Raw genomic sequence first — 13,855 nt, forward strand, 5'->3', positions numbered from 1 at the left:
GCATTTGAATTCTTAGTTGCGGCATACATGTGGCATCCAGTTCCCTGACCAGGGATTGAACCCAGGCCCTCTGCATTGGGAGCATAGAGTCTTAGCCACTGGACCACCGGGGAAATCCTGGAGGAGTCTTTTACAATGTACTTTTTACTTAGCTTGAAACAGACTGTTCCGGGATAGAAACAATGCTCCTTTTTAAGGCAGCTACTGGGGTCCAAACTTCCCAGATGTAGATCCCTTTTGACATCTGACAGATTATTTTCACCCAGAGCATCAGCAGATAGTTCTTCCTTCTGAGGCTCCTTTCTTGGCAGCACCTTTGATTCCAAGAACTCCCAGGGACACGTATTTACCCCTACTGTACCTTCTAGATGTTAACTTGCCACAGGCTGGTGTTGAGGTTGGCTTTGTGGATGGCATTTGTTTTACTTATTTTAAACCTCTGCTTATTATCAACTCTGCTTTAGCAGAGTTTATCTGAACTCAGTAGGAAAAAAGTGCAACTGATTTGAATTTAAGATGACTGATGATAGCAGCATCATGCACTTGATTAGCGACTCTTGACTGTCTGTGTCCATGGAGGAAAACAGTAGTATAGGTAATTAAATCTTTTGTTTGACTTTGGACTGCCTGTCATATTCTGGCAACCTTATGTTTTGCTTCTATTACTCCTAAAGATCAAGTTGCTTCTATTTCACACTTACGGTGGGCAAGGAAAAACCACCGTAGGGGGGGAATATGTTTCCATGGATAACCCATAAGCAGACTATGTGATCATTGTGCTTCTTTGAGCATAGATATCATTGTATGGAGGTAACAGTGAAAGTCTCTACCCATGAGCATGGCTGCTGATTGATCATCAGGCCAGAATTAGCAGTCTGATGTTGTTTTATTTATTTAAAACAGAATTTTTTTTTTAGAGTTTTATTTTCTTATTTTTGGCTGTGTTGGGTCTTCATTGCTATGCATGGGCCTTCTCTAGTTGCGGTGAGCGGGGGCTACTCTTCGTTGCGGTGCGCAGTCTTCTCATTGCAGTGGCTTGTCTTGTTGCGGAGCGCGGGCTCCAGGTGCGCGGGCTTCAGTAGTTGTGGCACACAGGCTCAGTAGTTGTGGCTTGTGGGCTCTAGAGCACAGGCTCAGTAGTTGTGGTGAACGGGCTTAGTTGCTCCACGGCATGTGGGATCTTCCCAGACCAGGGCTCAAACCCGTGTCCCCCTGCATTGGCAGGCGGATTCTTAACCACTGTGCCACCAGGGAAGCCCCTGATGTTGTTTTAATAGAAGTCACAGATGCTTTTATAGCTTTTAATCTGCATTTTACTGTAAGGCATTTGCCTTTATGTTCTTAAATTTAGACGATTTTCCTTCTGAAGGACTGGAAACTGTTGCTTTTATGAAGATGTTATAAGTGAGACAAAAGAAATAGAGTTGTTGCATTAAAAAGAAAAAATATGTGTATTAAAAATATAGAAAACCTTTATCTACCCTCCTAGAGCTTAGCTAGGCCATTCTGTAGTGACTGTTACTTTTCAGCTCTTAGAGGTCCCACAGGTTGAAAATAAAGCATGGACCCTAAAAGGGAATATGATTTGTCACCACATGCCTGTTCCATATATCTTGCTTGCTAGAACTGTGCTTCTTGTACTTTAATGTGCAGAAGCGTCATTTGGGCCCGACCTTCCAGAGGTGCTCTGACTCAATAAATCTGGGAAGATAGAGCAATCTGCACTTTTAAAAAAATATATTTATTTATTTTTGGCTGCGTTAGGTCTTCGTTGCTGCATGCAGGCTTTCTCTAGTTGCAGCAAGTGGGGGCTACTCTTCGTTGCAGTGCACGGGCTTCTCTTTGTGGTGGCTTCTCTTGTTGAGGAGCACGGGCTCTAGGAGTGTGGGCTTCAGTAGTTGTGTCTCGCGGGCACTAGAGCGCAGGTTCAGTAGTTGTAGTGCACAGGCTTAGTTGCTCTGCGGCATGTGGGATCTTCCTGGACCAGGGCTCAAGCCCGTGTACCCTGCATTGGCAGGCGGATTCTTAACCACTATGCCACCGGGCAAGTCCGTAATCTGCATTTTTTTTTTTTTTTTTTTTTGCGGTACATGGGCCTCTCACTGTTGTGGCCTCTCCCGTTGCGGAGCACAGGCTCCGGACATGCAGGCTCAGCGGCCATGGCTCACAGGCCTAGCCACTCCGTGGCATGTGGGATCTTCCCGGACTGGGGCACGAACCCATGTCCTCTGCATCGGCAGGCGGACTCTCAACCACTGCGCCACCAGGGAAGCCCCGCAATCTGCATTTTTAATGAGCTGTCCAAGTGATTCTCACAATGGAGGTGTAGGTTTTAAGAAACATCAACTTATGCGAATGGGAGTTTGGGGATGGGGAGAGAGAGATGAGTCTGGGTAGTGCTGCCAGAGGGAGAGGGGCAGGATGGGGTGAGGACAGGAGACGGGAAGTAAGAGAGCTCTTAAAAGGAAGTAAAATGCACCAAAGACAAAGCTTCTGTTTTTCAAGATTGCCAAATCCTCTGATGGTTAGAGGTGTTATATAGGAGGTAATTTCTGTTTGTGTACCTTCGGTGTGTGCTAAGGTCGTGGGTGCCCTGAATAAAAGTATCTGGGATATTTTAAAGTATGCAAAGGTCAACCTCCCTTCTCTAGGACAGGCTCGAGGATGGTATCAGTCCACTCTGGAATCCAACAGTAGAAGAGGAAGAGAAAGAAGAAAGTTGTATATTTCTAACTGCTATTTCCTCCCACATCTCTCTCTACCCTGAATTCTTATGATGTTGAAGAGTCTTTTGTTTTGCGGGGAGAATTGAAGTCCTGGGAGGAAGTGAGATTCCCCAAGGGAAAGAGAAAAGAAGAGGCCTGGATATTCCAGCATTCAATCAGGCAGTATTTACTGGATGCCTGCTATGTGCCAAGTGTCAAGTTTGGCCTTGAAGATACAGTGGAGAAGAGATTGGCACTGTTTCTGCCTTTATAGAGCTTAGAGTCTACTAGGGGAGACAGACACTATCCAGCTAGTTAGGCAACTAATTCTGTAATTAAACTCATGATGAAGACTTCAAAGGAAATATATGAGGTGATATGAGATTATTTAACAAGTGGTTTTACCTAGTTTGAGGGGACAAACTTTAGGGACAAGAGGAAAGCAAGAGCTAGTGAAAAAGCAAAGGTGTAGCAGCCAACAGGTAGGTAGAGAAAGAGACTGGTATGTTACAGAAACCAAGGAGAAAGATTTCAAGGGCAGGTTTCTGGTCATCAAAGTCAAGTGCTGCAGAGATGAAAAGGAAGGTAGGAGCTGAGACTGGTCTTCTGCATACAATGATTTAAACTGTTCTAGAAGAAGTTTCAGGATTAAGAGAGCCAAAGCCAGATTACACGTGGTTAAAAAATGAGAGGGTGGTGAAATCATAAGTACTATAATAGAGCTGTACACTCACTTTTTGGACACTTAACATGAAGTACCTTGTAATGTTCTGGCTGTGTTTGCCTTGTCTCCCCAACTAGATTGACAACTCTCCACAGGTTATAACAACAAACCCAACCGCTAACACTGAATCAGCAGGTGGCATTAGAGTCACCAACTAGAGGTCAGAGACCTCAGATCTGGTACTGGTTCCACCATGTATCTTGCGCATGAGCAACTGTTTCCTCATCTATAAAATGGCTATACCCCTAACTTCCCTATCACATGGGCTGTTGAAAGTGTCTAATAGGACAGTATATACAAATGGATTTTGTGAGCTGAAAATTAGTATTCTATGGAAGATATTGAGAATGTTCAGTAAATGATAACAGCTACTTAGAAAGTTCTGTGATGATCAGTTTTTTGTTTGTTTGTTTAGATTTGTTCCTTACATTGGGATTGTGACGATCCTCATGAATGACTATCCTAAATTTAAGGTAAGATCCTGTACTATATGTTTCATTAATTTTGGAAACCGTTAAATGGATTACAGTTAAAAGATGGAAGACCAGTTGGATAGTTTCGTGATTTATCATAGTCACAAAGACCAGTCTGTTAATTAACTCTGAGGATTTGTGAGCTTTTAAAAGCTTCTCTGACTTGTGGTTCTGTGTTTGTTTTCTAGTATGCAGTACTGTTTTTGCTGGGTTTATTTGTGCTGGTCCATCGTGAGTAAGAAGTCTGCCTTGCTGTTCCTGGAAGATGCTGTACTTTTTGTTCCTGAATGTTTGGAGTAGATATCAATCTGTGGTTGGTGGAATGGAGAACACATGTTGGCGCTTCTTGGTAGCACTGGTTTGCATTAGTTTATGTTTCCACACCAGAGTACGTGTGGGCGGGTGCATGTGCACCACAGCGTGCACTCGAGGGGACTTTTAATCACAGAATTTCATAAGTTGTCATTGTCATACTTTCACATTTTTGTACATCAGTGAATTTTTTATATTAAAAGATTGAGCCAAAGCCCCCAGTGTTTGTATTTTGAAGCCAAGCTTCACTTCTAAAGTGCCTACAGAGTTCTGTAAATGAAAATGCAGCTCTGCACGAGTTTGAAACTGTCATTCCTCCTTATAATGGGAATGGCATATACTGAGGTGGTCGTCGTCTTAACTTTTCAAAATTTTAAATAAAAGACTTTGCATATCGAAACCCCTTATCCCTGACTTGTGTTTGTTGGGAAAGCTTTTGATATTTGCTTTCCTGTGCTGGTTCTTAGCGCCCTTGGGGAGATACAGGCTTTGATGTGAACAATTCTTCAGCCAAGAAGGTTGTCCTAATACTGACAACTGGTTTTTGTTTGTTTTGTTTTTGTTTTTGTGAAGCAAAAGTAGCCGTTGATATTCGTAAGAAATCTTAGTCATAAAATTGATTCTTCATTAGGGGGTCTCAGATATGTATAAACCCAGCTGGTTGCCGAGAGGTTCAGAAAATCTCACTTTGCTGTAGACTCATAACCTTTTCTACACTTGAGACGTTCTCAACTCTTTCTACAAGATGGTAGTGAGTATTAGCATCTGGGGAGGCATGAGGAAGGTGCTGGAGGGCAAGTGTGCTACTTGTTTTCTTTAGACTCTAATTTGCCTGAACCTGTTCTTGTAGGTGACTGACTTTGCTTTTCTCTAATGCAGACTTTAAGAAGGGAAGGTTTAAAGTAGTAAAGGCAAAGCCCACCTGTGTTTTTTCTTTTAATATTGAGACAGGGAAATAGGGAGCATGGGGTAACTCAGTGTGTTTAAAGCACAAAATACTCTTAATCCTCTCTGCTCTCTTTTTGTATTAGTGTGAAATCTCAAAGTAAGCAAAATGTTGGGCTAAATAAATGGTTTCTATTATTCAACTGAGGTGGAAATCAGCCCGTACTTTAATGCTAATGGAATGAGAATAGGGACAGTTAATCTTTTGAAACCCTCCCCTGTAGAGATGGGCCATCCTAAATTCATTATCCAGGCTTTAGCCTTCAGACTTTGGATATGGGCTCTTAATGATATCAACAGAGTATGAAACTTGGCAAATTATTGCTGACAGGTGCTTCTTGAACCTGTCTTTGAAGTCTGTATCGTGCTTATGTTTTCTCATGAGCCAAGGAAAGGAGAGTGCTGAAATGCGCCCCCCCGCCCCGCCCCTCTCCCACCTCCGTGTGTGGCCGAAAATTGCTGCTTCCTCCATTTTTCCCTCCTAGTAACCTGCAGATGACGGGGTTAATTGTTCAGCCTAAATGGTGCCCTGGCTGGTTTTGTACCAGCCTTTCAGAGACTTCTCTGGGAGAGAAGCAGTGTGTGTTCTCTTGGCAAAGGTTGGGATCCCAAAGTTCTTTGTGATCCTAGCTTGCCAGAGGGTAAACATCCTTGTGCTTCTATCTTCCGCTGTCCAGATTTCTCCTCCTGTTACACTTGTTGGGAGAGAAATGTTAATATTTTCCTCACTTGCATATTTTCACACCCAGTTTTGTAAAATTACTGTTTTTCCTCCTTTGCTGGATGCTCTAGTTTGAAGCAACAGCTAAATTCTCTGAAAAGTAACCAGATCATTTAAAAATATTTCAATCACTCTACTAGCCAAAAATAAAAAGATTATTTGTGGAGACAGGTACTGTGTTCCCAGTTTTTATATTGTCTAGTGATAAAACATAAGACTTAAAACTGGGAGATTTTATTAGTAAATATAATGTGTTGTGGGGTTTTTTTGTTGTTTTTTTTTTTGCGGTACGCGGGCCTCTCACTGTTGTGGCCTCTCCCGTTGCGGAGCACAGGCTCCGGACACGCAGGCTCAGTGGCCATGGCTAATGGGCCTAGCCGCTCCGCGGCATGTGGGATCTTCCCAGACCGGGGCACGAACCCATGTCCCCTGCATCGGCAGGCAGACTCTCAACCACTGCGCCACCAGGGAAGCCCTATAATGTGGTTTTTGTGGGTTGTTTTTTTTTTTCGGCCATGCCAAGCGGCTTGTGGGATCTTAGTTCCCAACCAGGGATTGAACCTGTGCCCCTGCAGTGGAAGTGCAGAGTCTTAACCACTGGCCCGCCAGGGAAGTCCCAGTAAATATAATGTATTTCAGAGCTCTTTGGAAATGTAAGAAATGCCAGAGATGTTTAATTTGGTGTTTTAATGGAATTATAAGCTCTTTGAGATTTCACAGGGCAAGTGGGAAGTTAGGAGGGTTTAACCATTGTGAGTGAAGGGAATGGAAGAGGAAGAGAATTGATAAAACTTCAAATGAGAACATAATAATGGGATTCTCTGTTGGCTATTAGTCATCCACTCTCATTAGTCTCTACAGCTTATCTCCAAGTGCCTGTCCTCAGTTATATTCTCTCTGTTCCCACTGGACACTTCCAGTTGATTGTCCTGTCTTTAAACTTAAGCTCTTAGCAGTTCCTGCAAGCTTCCCCTCCAAATTTCCACTTTCCTTTGAAGGAGTATTCACCTAGATTTTTTTCATTTTCTTACCATATTTAGTCACTTAAAAGCCAACATCTACCCCTGTCATTCCATTCTCATTGCCATCCCCCGAATCCAGAAACATACTCAGGGGCTCCCTGTTGCTTGTGTGTCTTTATGTCCCAGTTTTCCTGTAACATGGCAGTCTGTACCTATTTTAGATCATTTCCACCTGTTAGTTCATTTTACTACTCCTTTCACCTTTAAAAAGTATCTCTTTTTGGACCATAAATTTTGTATTTACTCTACATATTACCTACGTTTGAAGTTCAAACTTTGAATTCGGCTAACGTGAAGCAGCCTTTGCTATACCACTGTTTTCCCTTATGTTATCTTACACTCTCATTTATGCTTGTCTGAGTCTCACTTTCTTCACAAAGTAATTGTTCTTTCTCTGTCACTCAGCATTTGCAGACTTATGCTATTTGTGTTAAGTTTGTGGATCTGGACTCAAGTTTCCTCATCAGACTGTAAGTTCCTCCAGTGCAGGAGCCCCATTTTATAGACACCGTACTCTGTTTTCCCAGTAGCATCTAGCAGCATATACTAAATGTTCAGTATAATCATGCATTGGAACCAGAGGCAGTAACTAAGGGTAGCATTATTGTTGTGCTGTTATTCTGGAGCAGAGCGTATGAATCATTAACGTGATTTTTATTTGCCTGTTATTTAGTAAGTACCTTATCTTGGTCTTGGCCACATTTAAATCTAAAAACTTTTATCTCCCTATGGTTCCATCTAAAACAGCATGTTGCCTTTCTAGAATTTTTGATGTTAACCCTGTTTTCTTCTTTTGTGTGTGTGTCCTTGGTCTCTTCTCGTGTTCTCTTTCTCAGTGGGAAAAATATTGGCATTTGTCACTTTTCTTAGGAAGTGACAGGCTTCTCAAAGAGCCTAGGCTTGGAATAAAGGCTGTTATCCCTGAGTGCATTTCTTAGTCATTTGCATAAGGGTGTTACCAAGTCCTAATAACTCCTCAGGTGTGGGAGCTACCCCAGGTTCTGAGGGTACCTTTGTTATGACATTTATCACTCTGTTGTGCTTCAGAAATTCTAGCTGACTAACTGGATTGTCCTCCTTCCTCAAGATGCTCCTTAGTCGGGATGGCCTACTCAAGCTGTTTTCTGTCCAGGTATATCTTTGTCACTATTCTCCCCTTACTATAACCGTAAGTAATACCAGAGAAGTTTCAGAAATAAACAAATATGACTCTTCACAGGTAATTATGGTGAGTCTGGATGTAGAAAGAATTCTGTGTAACCAAGAGGTGTTAGGAACTAGAATATGCAGGGTTTATCAAAAAGTAGTGAGGACATTGCCTTCCAAGTTATGTAGCATTCTAGGCCCTCAGGAATTTTCCAACCTCAGCTCCCAGCAGACCCCAGGTTCTCATACCCTTGATATTGGTCTCACTATACAGACATCCAGTCTTTGCTTACGCTAGGTCTCCCTGCCTGGAGTGCCTGCTCACTTCTCTACTACCTAAAGGCTTTCTCATTCAGGAGACATTTATTGAGCATCTGCTCTGCCAGATTTTGGGTCAGGCCCTGGGGATACAAAGATGAGTAAGGCAGGGTCCCTCCTCTGCCAGGAACTCAGTGCCTTAATAGGGGCAACGTGTATACAAATCTTTCCACATAGGATCATAAGTGCAACGTTAGAGATTCACAGGGAGCTCAAAGAGGGTTTTTTTAATTCTCAAACAAGATCTCAAGTATATAGTGCCTCCTTCTCGGTGCTGCCTACTCAGTACTTTGTTCATCGCCCTCAGAGTGGTTTGTCTTATTTGTGTCCTGCTCCGCAACTAGCTCCTTGAAGGCATTAAGACAGGGCCAGCCTCTAATTCATCCTTGTATATCCCTTAGTCCCTATCACAGTGCTTTTATACATTTTAGATTTATTTATACGCTGCTTTGTTCCAAAAAAGATTTGGAGTGGCTCATAAAGATACATCCAGTACTATGTGATAAAACATAAAACAACTGAAGAATCTGGTGTTGAAATAAGCATGGGAGGAGAAAAGGTTAAAATCAAAGGTTAGATTAGTACCTGCAAGACACATCAAAAGATTCTGTTGTCTGCTGGAGGAGATCCACAGCATCAGCTCTCAGCTCCTAGGGGCTAATGTCTATGCTTCATGGAATGGATATAAAATGGAAATTTTTTAAAACTTGTAATGATACCCGAAGATCAAGAAATTTCTCTTCTGGGACCTCACTGCAAGGACACTGTAATGTTATGCAATAATCTCTATATTCATTAGCCTAATGATTTTCATAGAGCTGTTTCAGAGAATGTTCCTTTAGTATAGGTGTAGTTTGGCTACTTCTGCAGAAAGCCACCTCACAAAAGATGAGCTACCCATCTAATCAGCCAGGAACCTTCAGTTAGTTTTCCTGTAGAACAGTGTTCCTTAATCTTTAAAAACTCATGGTCTTTTATAAGAAACACAATTTCATACCTCTTCTCCATTCTGGTAAACCTCCTCTCAGGTCTGTTATATCCAACCTCTTATCCTTAGCAGCCAAGAATATTTTATCTTGCTTTTTCTTAAGTTTGCATTATAAAAACGTTAGTTACTCATCTCTCGTATACAGTTATATTCAATATGACTTTCAAATTGTAGATCCTTGTTCTACTAATCTTAGGAGTTTCTGGAATACCACCTACTGTCCATCAAGAATCATTTCTGTAGAACCCTTACTTTAAGTGGCCAGTTTATTTAGATTGCTAAGCTGGATCCCAGCTTTAATTCAAGGAGTCTAGTTAAAATAATTTGTACTCAGGACTTAGATCAGGCAAGGAAGTAAATCAGCTAGCATGAATCTTTGATCAGAGTTGTCAGCCTGACAACTTATTTAAGCAAGAAAAGAGAGAGAATGCTGTATAGAACACGTTTCTTGGAATTGGTCAATAGTTGAGGTGGATACGCCAGCATTTTAGTTTATCAAATGAGTCACAATGTAATAGGCATTTTGCCAAGGCATTTTGTTGACTGTTGTGTCAACACCATGGTCTTAGCTGCTATCCAGGGAATCTTTTTTCCCTGTAATGGGCTTCAGATTTAAAGCAGGCTTTGCTTTTCCTAGGATCCAGCTAATAATACTGAGTACTTAGAAGTTTCCAGTGCTCTGCTAAATGCTTTTGAATTTATAACAGATTTTAATTTTTTCCCCTTTAGTCCTCAGAATAACTCCATTTTACAAAAGAGAGAAACTAGAAGTTAAGAGATTTGCCCAGGATCTTCTGGTCCATGGATGGCAGAGCCAGAAGTCTTGCTTTTATCACCTCACAATGCTGGGTGTCATACCCAGTTCTTCTACCTTTGTAAAATCTAATGAGACTCTTTTATTTGGAATAAAGCCCACAATTGCAAGGCCCTTGGGTATTCTTCTTTAGAAGCCCTAGGTTGTTCTTTCATCGATTTGCTCAGATTAGTAAATCTCCTAGAAATAGGGAGATTCTCAGGCAGATTTCCAAGCATTTAAACCTCTTCGGAGTTTAAAGATCATTTCTTTCAGTTACTGAAATGCCTCCCTGAAGTACCTGCTTGTTAAACCCAAATAATCTTATGAATGCTGGGCCTAGGGCTTCTCACTTCGTTAGGTTTTCATAACTTCCCTGAGCGTCTATGCCATTTAGCTGAGCAGCAGCTGCTTAGCTTAGCCACTGTTGGCATCGTCATCACTTTCTCATTAGATGTATCTTCTCTTTTCTTTTGAATATTGCCTTAAAAGTTTTTTTTTGTATTTTGGCAATTTAAGTTTCTGAAATAGTTCCTTATCAATGGTTAATGTTCTGATATTCTAGCTAGTTCCTATGTGTTCCCTCTGACTTTGCGAAATTGCATCAAATATCCCTGATTCTTTTCTTCCTCTCTTAAAGATTACACTCTTCTCCTGATTCTACAGCCCCTTCCCCTTTCTGAAACTAAAGAGCAGGACCTGAGATACCCCATGATATTTCTCTTTCTCTCTGCAACCCATACAGATGGGATCTGTGCTCAGAGGTTTGCCAGAAGAGTGATTTTACACCATCCTATCCTGAGCAGCTCTAATAGGTTTGTCATCCTTTTTCTCTAGGCTCATTTATGTCTAATTTAAATTTCTGCTTTTTGTTTTCTCTTTTGTCCTCTGTACCTTTCATGTGTTTGATGTCTACACTCTGGTTTTCTCCATTTGTTTAGTTTGTCTGCAGCTAACTTGCTTTTACTTGAGTTAACTCATCTATTAAATGGGCATAATACTAGTCTTTACTACATCAAAATAGTGTTGGTGATCAAAGGAGCATGCATGTAAGTGCTTTTGGAAAACAATAACAAAAAAGATTCAGCTGTGAAAAGACATTATTTGTAATTGATTCCAATTTAATGAAATATAGCAAACAATAATATATATGTCCTTTATTTCGAGCAATTTTTAATTAAAAACATGGTGCAGTTTAAATGTTTTGTTGGTGTTGGTTATAAGAAGATTTGCCGTGTATCTTTCACCCCTTAATCCTCTTTTGGGTTGTCCTTTGAATCTTCTCTACATCGTCTGTGAATGTCCTTGAATGTTGTAGAAACCTCAGAGGGTCAAGAGTGAGCTCTGGGGACTTCCCTGGTGGTGCAGTGGTTGAGAATCTGCCTGCCAATGCAGGGGACACGGGTTCGAGCCCTGGTCCAGGAAGATCCCACATACCGCAGAGCAACTAAGCCCGCGAGCTATAACTACTGAGCCTGCGTGCCTAGAGCCTGTGCTTCGCAACAAAGAGAAGCCACGGCAATGAGAAGCCCGCGCACCGCAACGAAGAGTAGCCCCCGCTCACCGCAACTAGAGAAAGCCCATGCACAGCAATGAAGACCTAACTCAGCCAATAAATAAATAAATTTATTAAAAAGAGTGAGTTCTGAAGAGCTTCTCCATGCACGTGCATGTGATTCACTGTCATTCTTCCTGGTGGGAGAGAGGACTTGGGGAACAGGCAGTCTGCAGTTGAGATCCTCATTCTAAACTCAGCCTAGCACTCCATGAGGGATCCGACTTGGAAGTGCTGTCTTGGGCAAGCCCGCCTCTCTGCAGTGCCTGATGCTTCACATTCCTGGGACAGTGTTTGATAGTTGGCTGTGGAGCTGCTGCCCTGATTCTTTCCCCAGGGTCCTCGGAGGCCCCTTTTTTCCTGTGCTAAGCTGACAGATAAAATGATCCTAGGGGCATCTGGGGTCATTTTCACAGCTGTGGTTGGAGCTGCGAGTGCAGGCTATGTCAGGGGAGGCTTGCTTAAGTATAAATGAACCTGTCAGAGCAGAACCAAGGTCCCAGGGTCACCTGCAGAAGAGAGATGAAACTCAGTGCCTGCTCCCTCTCCCCCTTGAGAAATCTAAACCAACTTGATATTTAAATGGGAAAGTAAAACAGGAGTGGGTGTGGTTTAGGGAAAGCAGTATCTGTCCCTGATGACTCTGGGGGCCTGACAGAGTGATCTGAACAGACCCAAAGTCTGATTCCAGTGTGACGTCTGGGCAAGTGACTCAACCTCTGAGCCAGCTTCCAGCTATAAAATGAGAGATAAACCTACCAAATAAGATTTCTTCAAGCATTTAAGTGAGGCGGCACTCAGTACCACCTCCTAATTTCTATGACCGAGGACCAGAGAGGATAGGATGGGTGCTGTGATTGATGCAGAGGAGAGGGAGGGGGTTGAAAAGGGAATGATTATTATGGGAAGGTGATAAGAGCTATATCTGTACACCATGGCTAAGCAGTGACAAGAGTACAGAGAGGTGTAAATGCCAGGGTGGGAGATGAGAAGGAGATTGGGAAAAAAGCCGGAAATGGAATGTCCTTGTCCTGTGTGTCGTGCTTTCTGGGAGCTCAGCATGACAACCAGCTTCTCATACACGCTTCCCCTTTTAAGATGGTGATCCACAGAGCTAGCAGGCCTTGCTGAGCTAGATATGGCAAGAATAATAATAGCAAGTACCGTTTTTGAGCCAGACTGGGGAGTAGGTTCGGTCACAGCCACACTGTGCAGTGTTTCTGAGAAGAATCCAGGGCTCAGGGGTTGGTCAGTACCCTGCTCCTCCATCATTCACTCCTTTTGTACTCTGTCTCTCTAATGAGATGGTAAACTCCTGTGGGAGCAGGGCACTATCTTTTGTGTCCCTGCCCTCCTGTGCCTGGCATAGTGCTCTGAACATTGGTGTTTAGTAAACATTTAAGCAAAAATAAATGTATTATTTTGGAGCACAGTGTCTTCTATTCATTAAGTGCTGCCACTGACCCAAAACTTCCAAGACAAGTCTGGACAGCTCCTTTGGAGGAGGAGAGTGCTGACTTTGAGAGGGAGTCCTATAGGACTGTTGCTTCCTGCCACAAAATAATTGGGCTAAAAAATGTAAAACTATTAAAAATAGGGCAGTGTGGTTATTGCCATTTTACAATTGAAGAAGGTGAGGGTCAGTGAGGTCACACAGCTTGTATACGGACTCTTGGTCCAGTGCTCTTTTCACTCCCCTGACCCAAAGATCTGCCTCCTGGCCAACTGATAAGCCAGTCTCTCCCAATCTGGGCGCCCATTTGTGGGGGGAGGGTGGGGGAGGGGAGGGCTCGGCCATCCATCGTTCTGCACTCCTACCCTGAGCACCTGCTGTGATTTCCACAGCACCTGGTGAGTGCCGGCTGTGAGAAGGCAGAGAGCTGGGTGAACCCGGTCAGATTCCCCAGGAGGGAAGGGCCAACTGGCATTTTATGGAGCTCCTCTGGTGCCTGGCACTATGCTGGGCACTGTAACGCCTGTGTTACACAGGAGGCATCCTCGCCCCCTTTTCTACCCTTAGAAAGAGGCACAGAGGTGAAGGAACCGCTCGTTGGCCGAAAGCCCTTGGGAGCGGTGAGGGAGGGCCAGGGGAGCCGGCTTTGCCCAGGTCCCCAGCTTGAAGGTGTTGGGCTTGGGCCCGAACGCCCTGAGGA

General features: G+C 43.0%; 1 protein-coding gene across 2 annotated transcripts in view; it reads left to right on the forward strand.

Moving 5' to 3' along the window:
* Positions 1-4,632, forward strand: part of SEC11A (SEC11 homolog A, signal peptidase complex subunit) — a 51,463-nt gene extending 46,831 nt beyond the window's left edge. Inside the window, exons 4-5 of one of the 2 annotated variants that reach the window (XM_079914819.1) lie at positions 3,845-3,902; positions 4,091-4,632. In XM_079914819.1, coding sequence (XP_079770945.1) covers positions 3,845-3,902; positions 4,091-4,141 — 109 coding nt within the window. In that variant the 3' untranslated portion in view covers positions 4,142-4,632. The remainder of the gene's footprint in view (positions 1-3,844; positions 3,903-4,090) is intronic. The other variant, XM_079914818.1, reaches the window with a different exon arrangement.
* Positions 4,633-13,855: the final 9,223 nt, after the last annotated feature.

The sequence above is a fragment of the Stenella coeruleoalba genome, assembly GCF_951394435.1.
Source record: "Stenella coeruleoalba genome assembly, chromosome: 2".
NCBI lineage: Eukaryota > Metazoa > Chordata > Mammalia > Artiodactyla > Delphinidae > Stenella > Stenella coeruleoalba.